The 25,198-nt window shown below is 38.6% G+C and overlaps 1 protein-coding gene across 1 annotated transcript in view; it reads left to right on the forward strand.

Annotated features, from left to right (window-relative positions):
- The window catches only part of LOC128209272 (uncharacterized), a 28,601-nt gene extending 6,319 nt beyond the window's left edge, over positions 1-22,282 (forward strand). The window contains exons 3-11 of the mRNA XM_052913231.1: positions 1,792-2,031; positions 2,605-2,806; positions 9,212-9,329; positions 10,592-10,715; positions 13,385-13,561; positions 14,908-14,964; positions 17,699-17,949; positions 18,464-18,687; positions 22,090-22,282. Of these exons, the coding sequence (XP_052769191.1) occupies positions 1,792-2,031; positions 2,605-2,806; positions 9,212-9,329; positions 10,592-10,715; positions 13,385-13,561; positions 14,908-14,964; positions 17,699-17,949; positions 18,464-18,687; positions 22,090-22,210 (1,514 nt within the window). The 3' untranslated portion in view covers positions 22,211-22,282. The remainder of the gene's footprint in view (positions 1-1,791; positions 2,032-2,604; positions 2,807-9,211; positions 9,330-10,591; positions 10,716-13,384; positions 13,562-14,907; positions 14,965-17,698; positions 17,950-18,463; positions 18,688-22,089) is intronic.
- Positions 22,283-25,198: the final 2,916 nt, after the last annotated feature.

Consider the following 25,198-nt stretch of genomic DNA (forward strand, 5'->3'; position numbering starts at 1 on the left):
ATTCTAAATAGTCTACGACTTTAACATTAGTGAAAAAAGTTTAGTCTACATCAACTCGATTGATCGACACGATACTCTTTAGGAGTATTTCAACACTACACCAACACGAAAAGAGACATACTAGGAAAGAGACCTACAAGTGTGATGTATACGGGCAGGGAAACGCATCACATTCATCCCATGAATTACACATACAGCAAAGGCATAAACTAGACAAGTGTGGTGTGTGTGCGAAAGATGTAGAAAGTCTCTTTTAGTGTTGAAAATTAATGATAAAATAAATAAAGATAAAAATTAAAAGTATATTAAATAAAAAAGGGGAATTATACGTGTTGATCAATCGATTTGATGTAGACTTAACTCTTATCACTAATGGTTAAATCATGGACTATTTAAAATCGCCTTTTAAACACAAATTAATAATACAGATTTTTTATCTAAAACCAGCGTCATCGTAATTAAGCAATTGCTCTTCATTAAGTGCACACGGTCTTTTCTAAAAAAATATCCTTTTTACCTATAGAAAACAATGTTAATACTCACCAAATCGAGGACGTTTTTCACCTCAAACAATGCACCAGGAAACCTGGACGCACTTGACATTACTGCCCTTGGTATACGACATGTCACCAACTATCTTAGACGATGATGGTGGTTTTAAATAATGTGTATATACGTTTGACTGAGTTAGTAATACTTTCGACCTCTTTTTATGACATGGTCACGGGAAAGCTTTCGTGTAAACACGTGAGTTTCCGCTTGCATCTGTCTATAATCGTTTCGCATCGTACTTACTCGTTAATCAACGGAAATCGTATGAAGTCAAAACATGAGGTCTATTTCCGGCTTGCTTCCAAAAAATTGTCTGCCAATTACGGAAACCATTTTTCATTATTTATTTTACTGCGTTAAATAAATTGACAGAACCGAGTTCGCCGAATTAGACGGAATCATTTTCCAACAATTGCATTTTCTATTATTTCAATTGCGTATTAACGCAAATACGCAGCTTATCTGTAAACTGTTATTCTATTGAAATACTGTCAACAGATGTCAGTCTACACAACCAAGAATGGTATGCTGGGCCAAATCGGCCGTCGCCATCTTTGCAGCAATGACCTTGGGAAAAAGGGGTAATACAAAACAGTGGGGTGCGAAGCATCAACTTTTAATTGAACGAAATTTTTTACTTCGATGGGAATTTTCTGAATATATATAAAAATAATGAATGTATCTTTTAAACGATATCTAAAACTCATTCTACTATGATTTTTTTTAAATGACCACAGAAATAACCCCTTTCAAACATGAGATAGTCCGATATGACGTAGACAGGTGCCCTGTGCTTTAGAAATATGTACCGAGTCGTGGGGAATACTTAACCGTTATTGACTATTTACCGGATAGTTTTTTTTTTGGGGGGGGGGGGACACAACAATTTATCAGAATCGGCGGGAAAAAATCGGTTATGACATTTTTTTTTCTACTTTTTGGAGTGTTTTAATCAATTCATATAAAAATGCTGGCCTAAACAACTCTGATATACTTTTGAAACTAAAGATATAATTCTTCCAAGTCAATTCAATTCGATGTCCTATGTTAAATTTATCATGAAACATCTCAGACCAGGGCATTAAAAACACATCAAAAGTGGAGAAACGACGCCTACCACCTATAAACCAAATGCCAATTTACCAAGAACGGACAAATCATATCTACCGTCATCGGTGGATTTCTGCTAGACTTTTTCTTGCCACAACTTTCATCTTTTAAAACATGTTTTGTATTAAGGCAGGACGAGTCACTTGATGCATGTCATTGACCTTACGGACCCAGCCAACCCCGTCCGTCTCTTCATTCATCAGTTCACCAGGGGAGAAGGCTTCCCTAACGACATCGACATCTGCGGCGGTGAGATAGCTGTTGCACTGTCAGCCAACAGGGAGGTGAACGAGGGGCACGTGCGCTTCTATCACACGTACACACGTGGGTCCGGTGCAACTGACGTCGTTTTAGATGGATACGTAACAGGTTAGATATAGTTGTGTTCATATACGTTTGCTTGAAGGCCGCTATCGTCTCAGCTTGTAACAAAAATTGGATCATACCGTTTGGTTGGTTTGACGCAAATATGGCTATTTTTTCTAAGGCAAGTGGTTAAAGATTGCAAACACCTATAGCGCAAACATTTCCGTTTCCGCATATTTGGATGCTTGATAACGTCACCAACACAATGAGTATAACTTCTGCGTTTAATTGATGTATAAACTTTCGGCAAAAAAAACCCGCCTTATTTATGGCTAATTAATATATTTTTTTCTGAAAATACACAAATCAGTTCTTATTTATTATACACAGGAATTATGAAATGTATATTGTTTTATCCCTACATTGGTGGCAGATGCCGTCATTAGACTTACAGTTTTAGCGTATATTCTCTCCCTGACGCTCTCGGTTTAAGTCTCAAGAGAACCTTTTCTTCACTTAGCTACCAACAAGCTTCCCGTCCCGAGAGGGGCACGGCGGTGCCGCGGCACCTTTTGCCTTAAATGTCTAAAAAGAAAGCTGGTTAACAACTTGAATATTGTTGTACATCTAAACCAGTTGGTCCTTACCCAAAGAGCATCCGTTACACGGACGACTGTCAATCTGTGATTGTGGCCAATGAGGGGATTCCTGGAAAGGACGAGTTCAACACATTTGTGAACCCCGAGGGCTCCGTCACCATCATCCACAACGAACGAACCGGCAACCCAGCCGTCCAGACCGTCGACTTCCGTAAATACAACACCGATGATGCAGCTGCGTAAGCTTTTTTGTATTTGAGCTAACCAGAAAACCCATTAAACGTTAACGAGCAAATTTGAAATTTGCAGGAAGTCGTTGGGAATTATTAACGATTGAACAGAGTGTCTTTTATTTAGATAAAGACATGCGGTAAATACCTAAGTGGTGCATAAAACATCGCAATTAAATCATTTTAATCAACACTTGATGGAATGCGGTATCATTATCCCCATCCCCGATTTCCAATTTATTGTTAATATTAACTTTCAGATGTGTCTTTATGTTTCTAGCTTTAGTAGTACAGTATAAGTTTACTGGTTACTTTGCGGAAAATAAACGCAATTCTAGAATTAAATGGTCTTAAATGAACATAATTCATGTCCATACCAGAAATAGTCGGGCAAAGCATTTGGGGGATAAGCCACGTGATTGGAGAAAACCAATCATTTAACAAAATGACGGGAAATATGTCTTATAGGTGGGAAGGATGTATCCCAATCCAAGTGCTGGATTTTTAACGGAAGCGATATATCGCCGCATACAGCAACCGACGCAGAGAGCTCCCCGACGATCCATATGCGTTGTGTTCTGACACATAGAGCTTCACTTTGAACTTTCTGCATTCTGTCCTGACACATCTAGTTCACAGGGGGCTTTATGCGTTGTTTCATGGAACATAAAAATCTCAGGGAACTGTTAACGTTGTGTCCAAGTACATGGAGTTCACACGGATCTCTATGCGTTGTGTCCTGATACATATAGTTCACAGGGTGCTCTCTGCTTTGTGTCCTGGTACATACAATTCACAGTGAGCTTTATGCGTTGTGTCCTGGTACACACAATTCACAGTGAGCTCTATGCGTTGTGTCCTGACACATATAGTTCACAGTGAGCTCGCTGCGTTATGTCCTGGTACATACAATTCACAGTGAGCTCTCTGTGTTGTGTCCTGGTACATAGAGTTCACAAGGAGCTCTATGTGCTGTGTCCTGTTACATAGAAATTGCAGGGAGCTCTATGCGTTGTGTCTTGGTGCATAGAGTTCACAGAGAGGTCTCTGCGTTGTGTCTTGGTGCATAGAGTACACAGAGAGCTCTCTGCGCTGTGTCTTGGTGCAATGAGTTCACAGAGAGCTCTATGCGTTGTGTCTTGGTGCAATGAGTTCACAGAGAGCTTTTTGCGTTGTGTCTTGGTGCAATGAGTTCACAGAGAGCTCTATGCGTTGTGTCTTGGTGCATAGAGTTCACAGGAAGCTCTCTGCGCTGTGTATTGGCACATATTGTTCACAGGGAGCTCTCTGTGTTGTGTCTTCGCACATAGAGTTCTCAGGAAGCTCTCTGCGTTGTGTCTTGGCGCAATGAGTTCACAGGGGCTCTCTGCGTTGTGTCTTGTTGCAATGAGTTCTTAGTGGGCTCTCTGCGTTGTGTCTTGGTGCAATGAGTTCACAGGGGGCTCTCTGCCTTGTGTCTTGGCACATATTGTTCACAGGGAGCTCTCTGCGCTGTGTCTTGGCGCATAGAGTTCTCAGGGAGCTCTCTGCGTTGTGTCTTGGCGCAATGAGTTCACAGGGGCTCTCTGCGTTGCGTCTTGGTGCAATGAGTTCACAGGGGGGTCTCTGCGTTGTGTCTTGGTGCATAGAGTTCACAGGGATGTCTCTGCGTTGTGTCTTGGCGCATATAGTTCACACAGAGCTCTCTGCATTGTGTCTTGGTGCAATGAGTTCACAAGGAGGTCTCTGCGTTGTGTCTTGGTGCAATGAGTTCACAGGGGACTCTCTGCGTTGTGTCTTGGCGATATGAGTTCACAGGGAGGTCTCTGCGCTGTGTCTTGGCACATATTGTTCACAGAGAGCTCCCTGCGTTGTGTATTAGCACATATTGTTCACAGGGAGCTCTCTGGGTTGTGTCTTGGTGCATAGAGTTCACAGGGAGCTCTCTGCGTTGTGTCTTGGCACATAGAGTTCACAGGGAGGTTTCTGTGGTGTTTGCTGACATACAACTTGACAACTTACAATGGGTCTTATTTTACGGAAAGGGCTCGCGACTACCGATGCCTGATAGTACTTAACAATTAAGACTACGTCGAAAATCATATTCTTTGATATCTTCTTCGGACATAAACATGGATCATTCTTATTTTGGACCGTATGTCTTTGGTAGTCCAGGAAATTGTTATACCGTTTATCATATTGATCAAGTGGTGCACCATTTTGTCGAAGTGCCGGTACTGTTTTTCGTACCGAAAAGTATTTTGGCTTTACCTAGTTTGCCCACGAGGCATGCGCTGCATAATTATATCTTTCTGTACACCCTTGCTTTTTATGGTGGATTATAAGTCACTCCGTCCATTTCGATTTAAAAGCGAAAATTGAATTCACATGTGAACGTTCCACAGGCCCTGGTCGCAAAACTGATACTCACTGAGTCATGAAAATAATCGCGGATACTCTTTACAAATGTGTTACTCTATATCATGGCGGGTAATTATTGGAGCCATAACATTTTGTTATGTGTTGAAAATGCTCCAACGCGTCTTCCTTTATAGTGCCAATGAGTGGAATATGGATGTAAACAGTGAGTATGGTTTCTTATTTTTCATTTTTAGAGGTTTATGCGAGTAAATTAAAAAAAAAATGGAGAATGTAGTTCCACATAGGAATGGCCATGAGTTGTTCTAAATGTAAAAGTTCTGAATAAAATTTAATATCTGATCGTCTAGAACTTTCATAACTTGCTAAACGTTAGTGTTGACAACGTAAAAATCTGGATTGTCGTGAGAATTGTTCTCGTACCTTAGGTTTAAGCATTTTCTTTACATGTGTGTGGCTTTTTTATTGACAAAAGGTTGCCGCGTTACAAATTTAAGAACTTTATTTGTTATACTTGCTGCACTATGCTCGATTTTCTGAACGTTATGGTGCCAGTGAATAGGTTGTGGTACTCATGAATAGTAATTTAGTAGGAAACGAATTGTGAAAAAACTGTAGCAATTTCATAACATGAAAATTAACAATTAACTGAATTAATATCATGATCGATCTTTTTAAAGTATGACCTACTACCACACAGCTTCGCAGACTTTAAGGTTCATTTGATGTCTAATAAAATAACACTTGATAGCAAATGGTCGTCGTATTGCCTTATAATACCTGGAAATACAGAATTAGAATTACGACGACCATTTGCTATCAAGTATTAATTTATTAGACACTAAATGAACCTTAAAGTCTGCGAAGCTGTGTGGTAGTAGGTCATACTTTAAAAAGATCGATCATGATATTAATTCAGTTAATTGTTAATTTTCATGTTATGAAATTGCTACAGTTTTTTCACAATTCGTTTCCTACTAAATTACTATTCATGAGCAGCACAACCTATTCATTGGCACCACAACGTTCAGAAAATCGAGCTTAGTGCAGCAAGTAAAACAAATAAAGTTCTAAAATTTGTAACGCGGCTACCTTTTGTCAATAAAAAAAAGCCACACACATGTAAAGAAAATGCTTAAACCTAAGGTACGAGAACAATTCTCACGAAAATCCAGATTTTTACGTTGTCAACACTAACGTCTAGCAAGTTATGCAAGTTCTAGATGATCAGATATTAAATTTTATTCAGAACTTTTACATTTAGAACAACTCATGGCCATTTCTATGTGGAACTACATTCTCCAATTTTTTAAATTTTACTCGAATAAACCTCTAAAAATGAAAAATAAGAAACCATACTCACTGTTTACATCCATATTCCACTCATTGGCACTATAACGGAAGACGCGTTGGAGCATTTTCAACACATAACAAAATGTTATGGCTCCAATGATTACCCGCCGAGTATATGCTAACATAATAATGTTGATAAAATGCATCTTATTTCGAGACATACTTCATTAAAGAACATTATCTATTTAGTAATGGCCGTTTCGCAAAATGTTTACCCTCAATGTACGTCACTTCCGGTAAGGGACACAACTCTGGGCCAATAAGTCGATTAATTGAATTGGTGTATTAATTGATTTCGTACAGACTAATTTTATCGTTACGTTTGAAATTGTTTATATGCTGTGTGAAAAGCGCATGCGCTTAACTAACATTTGCATAGAAATTACTACGCCGATGATTCGTCTGGAACATTCATGCGAACATGAACGTCACTTCATTTGTACAGAAAAGTACTAGGGATTTTACATATAAAACAGATACGCTAACGGTCAGGACCTTTTCTTAGGCGCTGACAACATATGATTTTATCAACTTGTGTCAGGAGAGATAGTAATTTTGAAATATATTACTAAAAAAACCAATTTAAAGTTATTTGGATAATTAGAATGTTAATCATTTGATGATGATGATGATGATGATGATGATGATGATGATGATGATGATGATGATGATGATGATGATGATGATGATGATTGGAGCCATCCTTTTTTGAACTATGTCATTGGGAGGTATTATTTAGTGCAACTAAAGTGCAAAGGTGCAGACACGAGTTGAGACTGGATTTGGTCCGTGACTGATCAAAAGTTACTATACTATTTTAGCAGGTCGTGTATGGATCGAATCTCTAACATCTGAATTATAACAAAATTTGGCAAAATAAATCAACGCAATTGGATGATAACCAATCAAAGGTATTCAATGCGTGTACAGCTATATACAATGGTGCACACGCAAGCTTTTTCAAGCTCTTGTCTGTAACACGATCACTGTGTGGAAAGGGACACCGGATTTAGCTCAAAAAGTGATAAGTAAACAGACAATTATGCAGTTGTTTTAATTTACCGGAGGTAAGATCTTGCTGTGTTAACGCATATCTACCGTATCCACAAATGAAACAAGTGTTTGAACTAATAGCTGAATGCTAAATTTGGCCTATGGTATACTTTAAAGTGCTTACGATTTAGCAGACCTCGTAAAATGTTTCTTCAAATCTGAGATGATCACCTCAAAACTTACTGAATTTCGACAAGTATTGTTATTTTTAGGAAATATATCGAATAAATAAAAAATCTGAATCGAAGGATTTCACAAGAATACGCTCAACTATTTTACAAAAATTGATAGTAACACTGTAAATATACACTATACAGGTTTATATCTATTTCGAACTTTCAAATAATCTGCAAAAAGTGAGAGAACAATTTGATAAGAAATTATTGAGCAAACTTTAGTTAACAATGAGTTTGATCCGTGCTCTCCTAAATGAGCGTATATATGCAAGCTGCGTAAATATCAGGGTTGGTCACAATAAATTCTTTCTCACTGAAGTGAACGAGCAGACACCATTATTCTGTTCTAAGTAATACCAACATCGACCCAAGCTTAGAAAAAAGCTTAACGTGTTCCAAATTTGATCACAATATCTCATTCCCTACTGGTGACTTTCTGTTTCCAAAAACGTACCTACTTGATTTACAAAGCAATATGATGTATATGAATAGCAAACACCACATAAATTATACTGCCATGTGTTTGGTGTTACTCAATAAATCAGATTACCGGCGTATTACAAATAGATATTGATGCTTGTGAAAAACACATCATGGTTGACTAATATGTATAAATGAAACAGTTTTAAGTGCAAACAGATACAAAGAACAACAACATGTTTTTGCTCTCATCCCTCGATATGGACAACATCGAACAACTTCCCTCGAGCTCGCGTATAGATAAATAGCCGTAATCATTATCACAGTCTCGTTTTTCTAAATGCATCGTTACTATCCTCAGTCCACTTAATAGCTATCCCCTGTGCAGTTATTTATTTGCTTCATCTATCCCCAGTACACTGCCAGGGCATCAAAAGGTATAAATATCTCCGTAACAACAAAATATATCATATTGATATTTTACACATTACTAGTTTATGTAATTACAATGAAATCGCTCGATTCAGTTTTTATTCTTATTTTCAATTTGTTGATTTATGTTTGAAATCGTACCACATAAATGAACATTTGTGAGCGATCATGCAACTTTCGGCGAGTATTGGGCTATTATACCAAAGAGGAGACACATTTCCATCATAGTCGTATATTGCGCAGTATCAAGTAATTCAAAACTCTTCGATTTTGTTAAATATATCACCATAAAATACAAAAAAAAAAAATGATAGAAAACTGTACATGTGTCAAAATCAAACGCTTATCGATTGATCACTTTTTGAGCTTTATCCGGTGTCCGTTCCCACATAGTGACGATAGTGATTGTCCTTCCTTGGTGGACAAGGCTGAATCAATCGTCCTGGAACCGTTTCGATGTACAATTAATAAAAGCAATGATAATGAAGGTCCAGTCATTAAGTATATAAAGCCGGAAACAGTTCGATGTCACTAATGAAAGGAGTTTGTATAAATATGATACGATTATGCACACGCACGTTTCGTCTGCTATAACAATAATTGTCTATGTCTCTATTGACAGTTGGCCTTACCGGGTGCCAAGCAAATACATCCCGATAAGACCTACCGTAGCTGAAGGCACGGAGCCGGAGGACGTGGTCGTGAGCAGCGATGGCCGCACCGCCTGGGTCACTTTACTGGTACAATAATGATAGTCTTGCATAATAACATACTACTATCTAGCAAGGAGGGACTTAATGTTAGGATGTTTGCAAGAGCCGACTTAACGGTAAGGCCGCTGGTAGAGCGCATCACAGACAAGGGCTATTGTTGCTAATCGGCCGTTGGAAAGGGCTCGACTTAAAGAATACGCTAGGAATAGCTTATTTAAGTGACAGGCGATCATTTTATTTTCTGTTGTTAACAAGTGATCACGTCGATATAATGCTGCTAGCAAGAAATATGTCCACTGGTATTATTCTAGCCTGTTCCTGGCATGTTGACTAAAGACTATAAGCAAGTGGTCATTGTACCGGTCGGCTCCTTACATGTATCAAATGTCTAGACTGAATGCTGATAACAAGTAATCCTTTTACTGGTAGGCTCCTAACAAAAGTCAAGTCACCTGATTGAAGACTGATAACGAGCATTCCTTTTACTGGTAGGCTCCTAACAAAAGTCAAGTCACCTGATTGAAGACTGATAACGAGTATTCCTTTTACTGGTAGGCTCCTAACAAAAGTCAAGTCACCTGATTGAAGACTGATAACCGGCAATTAAGAAGTCAGTTTACTGGTAAGCCCTTTACAAGTATCACGTATCTAGCCTGAAGGCAGATAACAAGAAATCACTTGACTAGTATGCAAGTTTCAAGTATCATGACTGTTAAATGCTAACAAGCAGTCATTTTCTGGGAAGCTCCGTACAAGGTTGAAATCATCTGACTCAATGCTGCTTATAATTATGCAGTCACTAATTGAAAGCTCCAAACAAGTTAAGTTGCTTGACGGTAGCAAGTACTCATTTTACTCTGAGGCTCATAACAAGTGTCAAGTCGTCTGAATGTAGGCTGATAACAAGACATCCATTTTATTTGTTGGCTCCTGACAAGTGCCCAGTTTCTTGACTAAAGGTCGATAGAAAATACTCAATTTCTTGATAGTCGCCTAACAAGTGTAAAGTCACATGACTGAATGATGATAACAACATGTCCATTTACTGGTAGGCTCTGACTTGTGACAAGTTTCTTGACTGAAATATGATGACAAATAGTCGCTTTCCGCATTGTCGGTGAAGAGTTGGGATGACGTGCGCGAGTAAAGGACCAAAGCAAGGCACCAGAGTGTCGGTATTTCATATCAACAGCTGCTGTCCATGTCGGTATTTCATATCAACAGCTGCTGTCCATCTGAACATCAAATGAAGTCTGCACAATTAATTGTGTTGTAATTTTAACTTTAAGGAAAATGATGCGATCGCTGAAATTTCCATAACTGCTCAGGGACTTGGACTTGTAAACAACGCAGTACGTCTACCGAGAAAAGACTGGGCATCAAAAAAAGTGGACACCAGCGATCAAGACGGAGGTATTTTAAATCGACGGCCATTGCAGTTTGTATTCAGATAGATATTCCCCCATGATTAATCAGGATGTGAAATGAAGTAACATTTTCTTAAATATACCTTAAAGTTTATTTATTATTATAAAAATATATCAATATAATGCAACAATGATTTTTTCATTGGATGGTATGTAGCGCTTAGTAACAAAAGCATATTTATATTGTAAACGGATTTCGTTTGGATGCAGCCGGATTTCAACACAACTCTGATAAAATATTCCTTTGTAATGTTTGCTAAACTCCTGCAAACATGAAACTAAGACGGTTGTTTTAACCTGGCAAAAGTCCTAACAATCCACTATTGTATTGACGTCAATATACTTCGTATGTCTGCTGAAAATAAGTAATTAAATGATAAATTGGATGTCTGTTTCAATAGGATACCAATGCCACGAGTGCAGCAGAGTGGTGAAGCCACGAATGAAAACATGTGAACCCATGAATTTAATAAGATGAATATGATATTCACTGAATCCAACATAAGTTGTCTAATTAATGCTTAAAACTCATTCAAATTAAAGTTTATTGGTTTTTAATAGCAAAAGCGCGATAAATAGGTGATGTCGTCAAGCCATTCCGATAGTATATGATTGATAATGTCGCCCCAGTTCTGTACGCGCTGACGCTAGGTTGACACAGTATCTAGCGAACCAATGTTTAAAATCAGCGAGTCATATCAACATGTCCTTTTCTCTGTTCTAAAGCAGCGAGATACTCGTAATTCAAGTACAGACTTGATGAAATTGAAACATCATTTAGAACTAGGCGTTAGCGTCTGTGCGATGTAACATTATGTTGCATATCTTAAAACAAATCAATTTTTGCTTCATTAAATAAATTATACATGATCTCATTTTTATTTAAAAAATCATTTTAATTATTGTAAAGTAATATTTTGTATACTAAATAATAACAATAATATTTCTCCCACCTCAGATAGGTAGATACAATAAATTAACCTTGCTAGAAATTCTTATCTTGACCACGGGCGAAGATAAAATGCCCGTATGGAACTCCTTTTTAATGGTCACCACATTGTAATTACCTCCCTTGTTGAAGACTGTCGTCTGTAGCATCATAGAAACCTTGTCTTGTGGCGATATTTAGAACGCTAATTAATCATTTCTCGCCTCAAATGTCACCATAAAACAGTTTCCACACACCTTTCAAGAAATAATGCTTCACTCTCCTTCGAACTATTAAAAGACCGATTTGACTATTAACATAATCTGAATCACTGCGCGCATATCCATGACAACCACGAAGTATCGCATATATATACGCAATTATTTTGACTAAGCACAAAAGAGTTTTAGCAAAAATACATTTTTACTTAATTTTGTTTAACTGAGTTGGGAGAAAAAGCATCTACCATAGCCGCTCGTGTAAGATAGGTTCATCCCGACCCTCGCGCTGGGTGTTTTGCGGAAACTCGGTAATGTATGCATAGTAACATCTTGAATTTTTCTGCAAGCAAAAAACCATTGAATAATTATAATAAACAGGTTTGATAAGCATGTTTATTGTAGAAATGTTATGTAAATATAATATATATATTTTTAGAGATAAGCTCGTAATGCTATTTATTAACTGTTCAATATGACATGACAACCCACAGACACTGGGTGACAACCCACATACACTGGGTGACAACCCACAGACACTGGGTGATAATCCACAGACACTGTGACAACCCACAGACACTGGTTGATAACCCACTGGAACTTGTATGCGGTTATGAGTTATGATGTGGTGTTTCTTTTCAAGGTTTAGGAAAAACTCGATCAACTAGTGTTCATTTATCATTTATGTCACAAATAATGATACTACCGAAAATATTAGCCGATAATAGCAATAACATTTAACAGTGGTTGACTGACGTCTCGCTTATCCAATCAGAGCATAGCATACTAGTATATAATGACTTCTTTCCTGTTGACTTATTGTAACAGAAAACAACTGTACTGGGCGAGTACCTAAATCGGAACAGTACCTAAATATGGAACACCTGTTACAAAAAGTGTTTTTCCGATCGAGATCAGTTTATTTACAATTTTAATCAATATAGACGCTTGCTTCAGATACAAGTTCCAAAGAACACGATTCTCCAGTAAGTATTTAAAATACTGTGATCATTTGAACGTTTTCATGTTCAAATGTCAATACATGGCACGCGGGGGGAAGACTTCATGCTTGCCACAATCACAGCATACTGGTACAGCCTGTATTTTACTGAAATCGTCAAATTTTATTGACAAAAATGAAAAAAAATAGTCAAGCTGGAAATAACATAAATTATTAATTAACTTAAACAGAGCATGGAGGTATGATTTTAAAAGAATACATAAAAACAATAACGAATTAAAACTGTTCCATATTTAGGTACTCCGAAGACGAAAATGGCGGTCCTTGAAGTACTTTTCATGCAGATGAGTATTATCTTGAAAATTGCCATTTATATCAACCAATTGGTCTTGAATCTAAGTATGCTGATGGAAAATTTTGTAGTTGTGGTGCAAGTCTACCTAAAAATATTTCACAAATAGTGCCGAAAGTGTTCCGATTTAGGTACTCACCCAGTATATATCATAAAACGAATGCTTGTCATTCTTACAAGTAACACCGATTTTCAGGCACGCACAGGCGGATGTATGCGGGACTCAAGTCACTGAGACAGCCGGGCAAGATCGCTCGATTGCGGATCGACAACAAAGACTTCCTAATCACCGCCGATCAGGGGGGCGTGACGTCTTTCACTAATGCTAAACACGGTTTTACATGGACCGATGCTACCACTGGCAAAAGCCTGGGTAAGAAAGTATAAAGTAAAGTAATTAATTAGTTCGCATCAAAAATAATATCTATCCATAATACTGATCTGCATGTCTTTGAACAATCGAACAGCAATTTTACCAACTTAAAAGTGTCGTCTTAAAGTCAAGTTTTAATGAAACACACACCTAATGTGGACAGCCCTAGTGTGGTAGTGCTCATGCCAGATTTGTATGGATCGGGTTAGAATAACTCTTTATGGCTCTTTATGTAATTAAATAGATTAAAATGTTCCAAGATACTCTAGAAGAAGGTAAAATAAAGAATCGAATTAAATGTTTCCACCAAAAGCTAATATCATGTACTTTGACAGAGATAACTGAGTGCGTTAATTAATGGAAAAATGACTTTACGAAGGCATTATTATATAGGTTATGAACACATTATAAAGGAGTATAACTATATAGTACAACGTTGCAGACGAAAGTTTCTTCTGGTTATGCTACAGAAATTACCTTTTAATTAATAAAAAGGAAAGCTTAAATGTGTCTATCCAGAGCCATAACTATCAAATTTACATAAAAATACCACTCTGAATGAGTATAGCCATAGTACTGTGATGAGTGTGGACGTTTTGCCTGCATCCAATCAGTTTCATAAGAGTTATTGCCCTTTAAATGTAAAAGATAATCAGTCGTATCCGTCCATAGCCATTGCTATGATATATTGAATTATGTAAGGTTTGGATGAAGTGTGTGGCACTATAGGACAGTGATGAGCCTGCAAGTTTTGCCCACGCTGAAATAGAGTCGTTTTACTTTAATTATCGCAATTTAAATAATAAAGCTTATATTTGTCCGTTAGGAAAAATATAATAATCTTGTAATACTAGTAATAGAAAAATAATAAAATTTATGTGATGCATGAATAACAGTAGTGGGATGGATTTTGTCAGTAACCGAGAGTTATTGCCCTTTTTAATAATAACTTAAGACGTTTAGTGTTATGAATTGCTATTATTGCCATTTAATATATAGATGGGGAAAGTGTATTGTTGAGGCATATAACTTTTGAAATTTCGTAAAAATAAAGACGCCATGATTTCTAAGCTTTCTTTCTCGGCGAAATATGAAAATGATCTTAGACATAAGAGCTTTGCAAAAACTTTTTCTCTTTAAGAAATATGTTTTAGTCCTGTGTGTGTGGAATTTTATATTAGTGCTGATTTCCATGATGTAAATAGATTATTCAATAACAAAAGTAATTATATGACAGGGAAAATACATCAAATTTTGAGTTGTGTAAGGATTTTGACGTTTCGTCTCAGTAACACGATTATGCAGGGGATACATATGTTAAACACAGGACCGACCATATATTTCAGCCGCCAACATAGACAACCCTGAATTGAAGGCCAATGCCAACGACGTTGGATACCTGGGTACGTAACAATAATTTTGTAAATTTGCATTTTTCCTTTTGATTGTTGAACTGGTAGTATGTAAAACAAGTTCGTACTAGGTTCATGGAAGATGATAACCCAGAGGTGTCTCTACCGTTTTCCGGACCATTGAAAGTGGTATTCAAAAGACGAAGTTGAGGTGTACATGTATATCACTTCAATGTGTCTCATAAACAGGGATACACTCAGTTTGTAAGTTATTTAGTATATGCTCAGTTTTGTAATAATTCAAGATTGAAATTAATTTCTAGGGCTAACTGACAATACCCATGAAGCGCACTTGTGTTTCTTAGGTGACTTGCCGGATCGTACATGTTTGGAATGAACGTTTTTTTAAAGAATGGATTTTTAAATTTGTGAAAAATAATGATAGTTGAATTTTTACCACCGGGCAAATGCTTTGAACCAATCAAAGTGCAGCACTGAAGTATACAGACCACAATCAAGTTAAGAGCATACTCTTTCTATCATGTTGTATCATTCACGTCCAGAAATACAATGCTCGCAACAATTACTGACGTCAATTCCATTTAGGGTGACGTATATTATCAAAATCGTACAGCGGGAGTGACGTCACGCTGTGTTACGCACATGGTTTGTCTCACAGATAACAAGTTTTGCCAATGCGATGGTATCAATATCTATGGATTGGCCCGGATTGCATTTCGAAACTTGGATATATCGTATGATTTTAATTATATTGTGATTGCACCTTGCATGGTCAGTCAGCTAATCGTAAATTGTCAAACACAATATATTCTATGTCCGTGAAGATGGCAGCCTGACAGCCTGGCAGCAGAAATTAGGAGCTTGGCAGCATAGCAGCGTGGCAGTGTGAAGTCAGCAGCCCAGCAGACTGGCAGCCCAGCAGCGTGAAGTTAGCAGCCCAGCAGACTAGTAGCCTAGCAGCGTGGAGTTAGCAGCCCAGCAGCCTAGCGGCGTTATTCCAGCAGACTGGCAGCCGAGCAGCGTGAAGTTAGCAGCCCAGCAGACTGGCAGCATGAAGTCAGCAGCCCAGCTGACTGGCAGCCTGGCAGCGTGAAGTCACTAGCCCAGCAGACTGGTAGCCTAGCAGCGTGAAGTTAGCAGCCCAGCAGCCTAGCGGCGTTATTTCTGCAGACTGGCAGCCGAGCAGCGTGAAGTTAGCAGCCCAGCAGACTGGCAGCATGAAGTAAGCAGCCCAGCAGACAGGCAACATGAAGTCAGCAGCCCAGCTGACTGGCAGCCTGGCAGCGTGAAGTCACTAGCCCAGCAGACTGGTAGCCTAGCAGCGTGAAGTTAGCAGCCCAGCAGCCTAGCGGCGTTATTTCTGCAGACTGGCAGCCGAGCAGCGTGAAGTTAGCAGCCCAGCAGACTGGCAGCATGAAGTAAGCAGCCCAGCAGACAGGCAACATGAAGTCAGCAGCCCAGCAGACTGGCAGCCTGGCAGTGTGAAGTCAGAAGATCAGCAGACTGGCAGCCTATCAGCGTGACATTAGCAGCCGAGCAGCGGGAAGTTAGCAGCTCAGCAGCCTGGCAGATTAAAAGCGTGAAGCTAGCAGCCCAGCAGACTGGCAGCCTAGCAGCTTGACGTTAGGATTTATTTTATTCTTTATATTTTTTCGGCTTTAAAAACATGAATTTCTGAATTTTCCGTGTTGAAAGAAAAGACAACATTCATCATATAACGCTCCGATACGTGGTATGGTAAGGTGAAACTAAATTACCGTGTTTTTAATTTGAAGACGCGCTTTTTTCATAATTAAACGACAGGAAAATTCGCGCGATTTCGTCTTAGCAGAGCGATCGAAATTGAGATAAATTTTAGCATGATTACGTGAAAAAATTTGTGTTCTGGAACATTTCACATCTTATCTTTTCTTAAAAGTCATTTTACGTGGAATTATTCGAACGTTACATATACTAAAAGCCTTGTATCCAGCCCGAATAAAAATATCATAATACTCTTGCCGCTGCTCGGCGCCGCTGGATTTTTTCCAGCAGACTGAAATCAAAAAGTAAAGTTAAGTGATTTTTTTAGTTCACATAAAAAGAATAGTGTAAATGTTATAAGAGTAAACATTTTAATATTTTGCGTCATTAAAAGGGTGTTTTGCAATCGAACTATTGTGAAGGAAGTTTTTACGCTGCTAATCTTCAAGCTGCTCGGCTGCTGGGCTGCTAACGTCACGCTGCCAGGCTGATGGGCTGCTAACTTCACGCTGCTGGGCTGCCAGTCTGCTGGGCTGCTGACTTCACGCTGCCAGGCTGCCAGTCTGCTGGGCTGCTAACTTTACGCTTTTAATCTGCCTGGCTACTGAGCAGCTAAATTCACGCTGTCAGATTGCTGGGCTGCTAACTTCACGCTGCTCGGCTGCAAACGCTACGCTGCCAGTATGCTGGGCTGCTGACTTCAAGCTGCCAGTCTGCTGGTCTGCTGACTTCACGCTGCTAGGCTTCCAGTCTGCTGGGCTGCTTGCTTCACGCTGCCAGGTTGCCAGTCTGCTGGGCTGCTGACTTCTCGCTGCCAGGCTTCTGGATTGCTGGGCTGCTGACTTCACGCTGCCAGGCCGCCAGTCTGCTGGGCTGCTGACTTCACGCTGCCAGGCTGCCAGTCCACCAACTTCACGAACATATATATTCTAGCAAGTTTTCGATTGTTTCAACCTGCGTGAACATGCATGCCACTGTAATGGAGTATATGAATACAAGTATGGTAGTGTTTACATTGCAGGTCGACTCCAGGTGAGCAGCCTCGAGGGGAAGCTGTTCGACGGTAAGAACGCAGAGCTGGTGATGTTCGGGGGCCGCGGTATCTCCATATGGGACTCGAAAAACTTCGTAAGTCCCATGTTCGACTCCGAAGGCAGTATTGAGGAATACACAGACAGCTTTTTCCACGATATCTTCAATTGCGACTATATAGCCAGCACAGCAACGACCAAATCTCCGGATACTAACAAGGACACTACATCATATCGACAGGTAAAGCATGATAAACGTACATATGTGCTTTATATAAAGTTCTCTTTCAGAATAAAAGGTTGTGTATATTTCAGCTTCAAACATGTCTGTGACGTCATCCATTGTTCTTTTGTACCCTGTATAGGCTTTTCCCTGTGTAAGGCACTTTATTTCTACTAACTATCTACTACATGTATTTAAAAATCCATAATTAAAATCTATGATGAATTAGTCACTAAGATTTTGCTGACGTTGTAACCGTTTTACAGGCTACTTTCTATTATAAAAACGAGTCCGTTTCAGTATTAGAAGATGTACGTGAAGTAAGCGTAGTGAAGGCCAAAGCAAAACTATTAAAGGGCACCTTCAACGTTTAACAATCTTAAAAATGACAGCAAATGAATAAAAAAATAAAGGGACCCCCTCAAACTCTCAAACATTACTATATGGAGGCAAAACCTTCAGTTTAATAATAGATGTCAAGCGTGAGATGGCTGTGGTGAGTTTATTTATATGTCCGTATCTGTCGCTGCAGGGAGACTTTGTGTCGGGACTGGACGTGGCGGACGATAACGGGACTGTGTACATGGTGGTGGGTATGTACGGTACGGGCTCTCTGATATTGTACGAGGTGGATACAAGCGCAAAAGTGCCCATTCCCATGTTCCAGAACATTGTCAGGACCGGTGGGGTCGAAGATACATGGTCCACACTCTACACAAACAAAAAGCTAGGGGACCTACACATATCAGACCTTGGGTAAGATATGTTCTATGCCAAGCTAATTGAATTATATCGATTCTGAAGTTAATAATTGGTTTCTGATCCTCGTTCTCTAATATACGTATAATATCCCTTTCCGATCGATGGCCACACTTGTAACTATGTTCATTGGTGTTTATTCAAAACACATCCTGTACGATGGGATTTTAAACTCTTGTAAAAACGGGGGAATCTCAACTCCTGTAAGATCGGGGGAATTTTAACTCCTGTAAGATCGGGGAAACTTTAACTCCAGTAAGATCGGGGACCTTTAACTCCTGTAAGATCGGGGGTAATTTCAACTCCTGTTAGATCGGGGGAAACTTCAACTCCTGTAAGATCGGGGGTAATTTTAACTCCTGTAAGATCGGGGAACTTTAACTCCTGTAAGATCGGGGGTAATTTTAACTCCTGTAAGATCGGGGGAACTTTAACCCCTGTAAGATCGGGGGTAATTTAAACTCCTGTAAAATCGGGGGAACTTTAACTTAAGTAAGATCGGGGGAATATTAACTCCTGTCAGATCGGGGGAACTTTAACTCCTGTAAGATCGGGGGGGGGGGTAATTCCTGTTAGATCGGGGGAACTTTTAACTCCAGTAAGATCGTGATAACTTTAACTTCAGTAAGATCGGGGGAACTTTAACTCCTGTACGATCGGGGGTAATTTTAACTCCTGTAAGATCGGGGGGGGGGGGGGGGGTAACTCCACTAAGATAGGAACGAATTTTAACAAAAACCGACACAGGCTACTATGGAAAGTATTATAAAATAAAAGTGTTTCAAATAACACGAAGTTTACCATGAGCCAAGTTTCGAATAAAAACGTGCCATTCTGGTCAAACATACAGTTCCGTAAGATCAGGGGTAATTTCAACTCCTGTAAGATCGGGGGTAACTTAAACTCCTGTAAGATCGGGGGTAATTTTAACTCCTGTAAGATCGGGGGTAACTTTAACTCCTGTAAGATCGGGGGTAATTTTAACTCCTGTAAGATCGGGGGAACTTTAACTTCTGTAAGATCGGGGGTAATTTAAACTCCTGTAAAATCGGAGAAACTTTAACTTTAGTAAGATCGGGGGAATTTTAACTCCTGTAAGATCGGCGGGAATTTTAACTCCTGTCAGATCGGGGGGGGGGGTAATTCCTGTTAGATCGGGGGAGTCTTAACTCCTGTAAGATCGGGGGGGGGGGGGAGGGGTTACCTCCACTAAGATAGGAACGAATTTTAACAAAAACCGACACAGGCTACTATGGAAGTTATTATAAAATTAAAGTGTTTCAAACAACACGAAGTTTACCATGAGCCAAGTTTCGAATAAACACGTGCCATTCTGGTCAAACATACAGTTCCGTAAGATCGGGGGTAATTTTAACTCCTGTAAGATCGGGGGGACTTTAACTCCTGTAAGATCGGGGGTAATTTTAACTCCTGTAAGATCGGGGGAACTTTTAACTCCTGTAAGATCGTGATAACTTTAACTTCAGTAAGATCGGGGGAACTTTAATTCCTGTAAGATCGGGGGTAATTTTAACTCCTGTAAGATCGGGGGAACTTTCAACTCCTGTAAGATCGGGGGAACTTTAACTCATGTTAGATCGGGGGGGGGGGGGGTTAATTCCTGTTAGATCGGGAGAACTTTAACTCCTGTAAGATCGGGGGGATTTTAATTCCTGTTAGATCGGGGGGAGTTTTAACTCCTGTAAGATCGGGGGGGGGGATTTTAACTCTATTAGATAGGAACGAATTTTAACAAAAACCGACACAGGCTACTATGGATGTTGTTATAAAGTCAAAGTGTTTCAAACAACACGTTTACAATGAGCCAAGTTTCGAATAAACACGTGCCATTCTGGTCAAACATACAGTTCATATAGACCATATTTTTTAAAAATTGTAACGTTCAACTAATTGCCGGCAAAGCACCACTATTAGCGATCTTATATGTTCCTAGCAAATATTTGATCCAGTTGTTTGACAGTTTATTAAAACACATTAGGAATTGGGCTTGTAATTGTCAGCGTATATCTATTGCAAATAGTATTGAAGCGTGATGAGTAAATATTGCACATGAAATTGGTCAGTCAAAATATACGCATACAAATTGTACAGAACAATATATTCGTATAAGCAATGCCATTTCAAAAATGAAAATATGAGATAAATATTTCATTCAAATCGCCTACAAATACAATAGTACGCTTAATGACAGTCAAACTTTACACCCGCCTACAAAGATACGCAAGGCCAGGGTAAAAACCAGAGATAAAACATCATTCAGATCAATTATGAAATGTAAAATCTCTGGTTAACAGTACCCACCGCACCTTAGCAACAAGTATGAACAAATAATTCACTTATGCCATGTAATTTCATGTTCATATACTTGTACACATAGCAATATCAAATTTGATGCACACTACTAAATCATGTCCATGTATGATTTTGAACAATGTAATAGTAGGATAACATGAAGTTAATAATAATGGGCGGAGTGTGATCGTAGCGAGCGAGTCCTTCTTAATCGTTAAAAATCCACTTTATGTAATGTGATTTCCCTTCGGGTTTGCGATGTCTGTCCTTTTTGGCGTGAATTCTGACAGCAGCCATGGAACGTCATCCGTTCGAAACCATATAGCAAGGAGTAAAGTACACAAATAGTAAGGCGATGTCAACATTGAATTGCTTGCTTCAACTGAAACGAAACTAATTAAATTATTGAGACACTTGCTATATTCGTTAGAATGTCACCGACATGTTACCTACTTCCAGTGGTCGCCTTCCTCTGCACCTTCGGCTGGTCCCCTACCAGTCTTAGAAAACCACATTCATGTATATTTTTGCCACTCTCATTTGTTTTTAAACGAGAATCCTTCACATATTTGCCTATAATGTACTAACCTAACATTTTTACATTGTAAAGAAAACATGTTTTGATAAAATAAATCTTCAAAAACAAGGGCGGGAGAGTGGGACATATTGACTGAATAAATGAGTGTTGTGCTGCCAAATATAAACCTCGATTGGCCAACCAATCGTTTAATCTTCTCATATACAACAGCACGAAAACCTCGTGCATTCCGCAGATATCTTTCCGCCAACCGCCTCACCGCTAAAGTAGACGACAAATCGTTAATTTTGAAACTTGAATTACGGTTAAATAGTTATGGGAGATCTGCTCTCGTTTCTTTCCTTTATATAGTTTACATGCGACCTTGTTAGTTATTATTTAATCTGCTTTCAAAGAAATTAATAAGTGCTTGCAGTTATGTTTGACCTGTCATTTACTTGTCATTTAGCCGTCGTTGGAGTTGCCAAGGCTGGTATGTTTCCATTTTATGCATATCGCATTTTGAACACGTTAATTCTTTTTCGTTACTGGAATGAATGTTTTTGCAGGATCATAACGAGCGACCAGAGCCCGGTAGACCGGCCGCTGTTGTGGGTGGTCGGTGCAGGGTCCGGGTCAGTGTCGATATACAATATCACAGAATCACTACCCGTCATTCCAGGGAGATAACGCACGAGTTCAGTTTTCCTAAGCAAACACAGTTCCTTTGTCTGTTGATTGAATACATAAAAGTAATGTGTTGCTGTTTCGGTTGTTTTTACGCCTTCGTCCTGCTCTTACGATGACATGTAATGGGAACTACGCGGATGACTATTATTGTAATACAAAATAAATCACATTATACTGAAAAGGCATTCCACCAAAGTAATTTTAGTAATTATATACTAATGGGTCGAGTCCGGCGGAACGGGTTTTTATTTATTTAGTCATTTAAATGACGTAAAATGTAGTCGTATGAAGGGACGGTTTTGTACTTACATTATCACCAATAATCAAGGGTTTCGCCATTTGGAAATGCTCCTGCTACGTACATACAGAATTGAATTTGCATACTTTAGGTAGTTATAAAAGGTATGGAGTGCTGGAAAAGTGCGGAATCAGTAACCTGTTATTGCATTTAATTGATTAAAACTACGTTCTTGACATATTGGTTTTCGAAAATAAATGATAACGTGTATAACAAAGCCCGACTGCTTGTAAGGATTCGCCATAATTATATTGAAAACGTCAATAAGTTAAAACTACCGGATGTGGCTCAACTGGAAACAAAAGTGCTTGTATTTTAGTAAACGATAAACAATGCAACGATTAATCGAGTATATCGTGCATACCCGACATAAATATATATGTGGGCCTAAATTGTATAAAAGTCGAAAATAATTAGCTGCATCTGTCTTGGTCTACCGCGTGTGTTGGATTATCCAAAGTATATTCAGATATATATAAAAGTCTGCCCTTTTGCTAATTCGGATTTCACAAGGCACAAAGCTAGTTCTTTGTTAAATTAATAGCTGCAGATATCCCTGAGAGTCTAATACGACCTTCCAAAAGAAAATGCATTGGCTTACTAGTAAGTGAACAATCCTAGTATTATAATAAGTATACTTTACGAATCCATTAGTATGAGATAATAAAATGTATTTTAATGAGACACTATTTCGTTTTCTGACGTCATTTTAACATTGCGCAATAATTCTTGAAATGAAGTGGCGTAAGCAGAATTGAAAACGGCCGTTTTGCACTATATTTTGGAATACAGAAATATGTATTTCGTACGGCTTGACGATGTGTACACACAAAATACCAACATGAGCATTGTCGCCGTTTAAACCAGGAACTAATTTGGACTACAATCGGCATAAAGTTTACTTCAAAAGTGAAATGAGCCGGTGTATAATGACTAAAGTGTTTGCCCTACATTTTCACCCAACGAGGGGCGCTAGATTTTTTAAACGTTGAGTTTCTTTTTTCAATAAGAATGATCATCGTTACTTATTGTTGAAGACAACTCTTCATGATTTAGTTAATTGCTATAACTGCGAATGCGCATATTATAGCCACACATATACTACTGTTTGTATATGCAAAAGCGCAATGTCAGAGTCAACGCTGATTTAAATGACGTCACAATATCTTGCACTGATATTTTGTCTTTTTGACAAGCTCACGTTTTTTTAAAGCTGATGCAATTTGTGATAGGCTTACACTAAGTCGATAAGAATTTATTAAGTATTTTAAATTACACTTATATTTACGCTTAATTATTCTGTTTCTGCAGCAAACAAAAACTGCATAAAACTTCCATGGCAAACATAAAATATGTTTAAACATAAAAAATGGCCATACAATTCCTACAAGCCGTCGTAAACGAAATAGATGCGTTAACTAGATAAAATTATCTTAAATAGGTCCATAACCGTTATATTTGGACTAGAAACACAGTTTCAAGTAACGAAATTTCTATTTTCACTTTCACAATCGTTCAGCTTATACATTCACTAACATTTTTGTTAAAGCCTCTAGAAACAAAGGTTAAACACCGAGGGAAGCAAAGACGCCTGGCCTCCGGGTAGGCGTATTTATATTGCGATAAAAGTGATATACACAATACTTACCAGGTCAAAATATCCTTTGAACACACCAAAATACTCAAAGAATCCATCATTTTGTTCCGCATTGAACATGTCCATGACGAACATACGCCTTCTTTAACAACAGCAACAGCGCAAATTATAATGCATCGCATTTTAATTACTGCTGTTCCGTAATTTAATGGCAAAGCCATTTTAGGATATTTACTTTACATAGTCAGTGCGTGTTTCTGATCGAAAGTTACCAAAAAGATTATATCAAAAGAATTGCAGATTCGGAAAATGTGCCGCTTATATACCCGACAGTCGGCTAGGAATTTAGGAATTAGGAATTCTGACCAATAGATATGTCCCTAGGAATTTATCAGCCAATGGGGTAAGCCGAGGATTTCCGAGTTCCAAAAGGCAGTACCTCGGTCGATGAAATAACCAGTGGGATACATATAATTATTAACAATCGTTAGTGACTGTTGTCATGGTGATATAAATTTACTGTCATTTAACCTTAAAGCATTTGCAATTATCACAACACACATACTTTACATATCCATAGGATTCCAAATCTGGAACGCGCCGCCATAACAAAATAATGAAATGACATGGCAGTTAACTGTAGCATGAGCAGCAGAAATAAAATACACGTTTGCATTTTACAAAGAACATGATACGTAATCATCATATGACAATAAAAGCTGGAAATAGCATTCATGTTTTGGGAATGCAATAATGTCAATAATGCAAGACGCCATATGCAGTTTCCAATATGAATAAATAAACAATAGGGCGAAGATGACTGTTCCTTGACAACTTTAAGAATTTGTAAAATCGCTAAAAGCTGTTTACAAGAATAGTGTGAGAAGAAATTTAGTGAATGATTACTTCAACACAATCCCCAAGTACTGCTGCTGCTACTACTACTACTGCTTCTGCTACCCCTATTGCTGCTCTTACTGCTACTCCTACTGCTACTCTTACTGTTACTACTCCTGTTGCTTCTACCACTCCTACTGCTACTCCTTCTGCTGCTACCACTCCTACTGCTACTCCTTCTGCTGCTACCACTTCT

Source organism: Mya arenaria, chromosome 11 (assembly GCF_026914265.1).
Source record: "Mya arenaria isolate MELC-2E11 chromosome 11, ASM2691426v1".
Lineage (NCBI taxonomy): Eukaryota > Metazoa > Mollusca > Bivalvia > Myida > Myidae > Mya > Mya arenaria.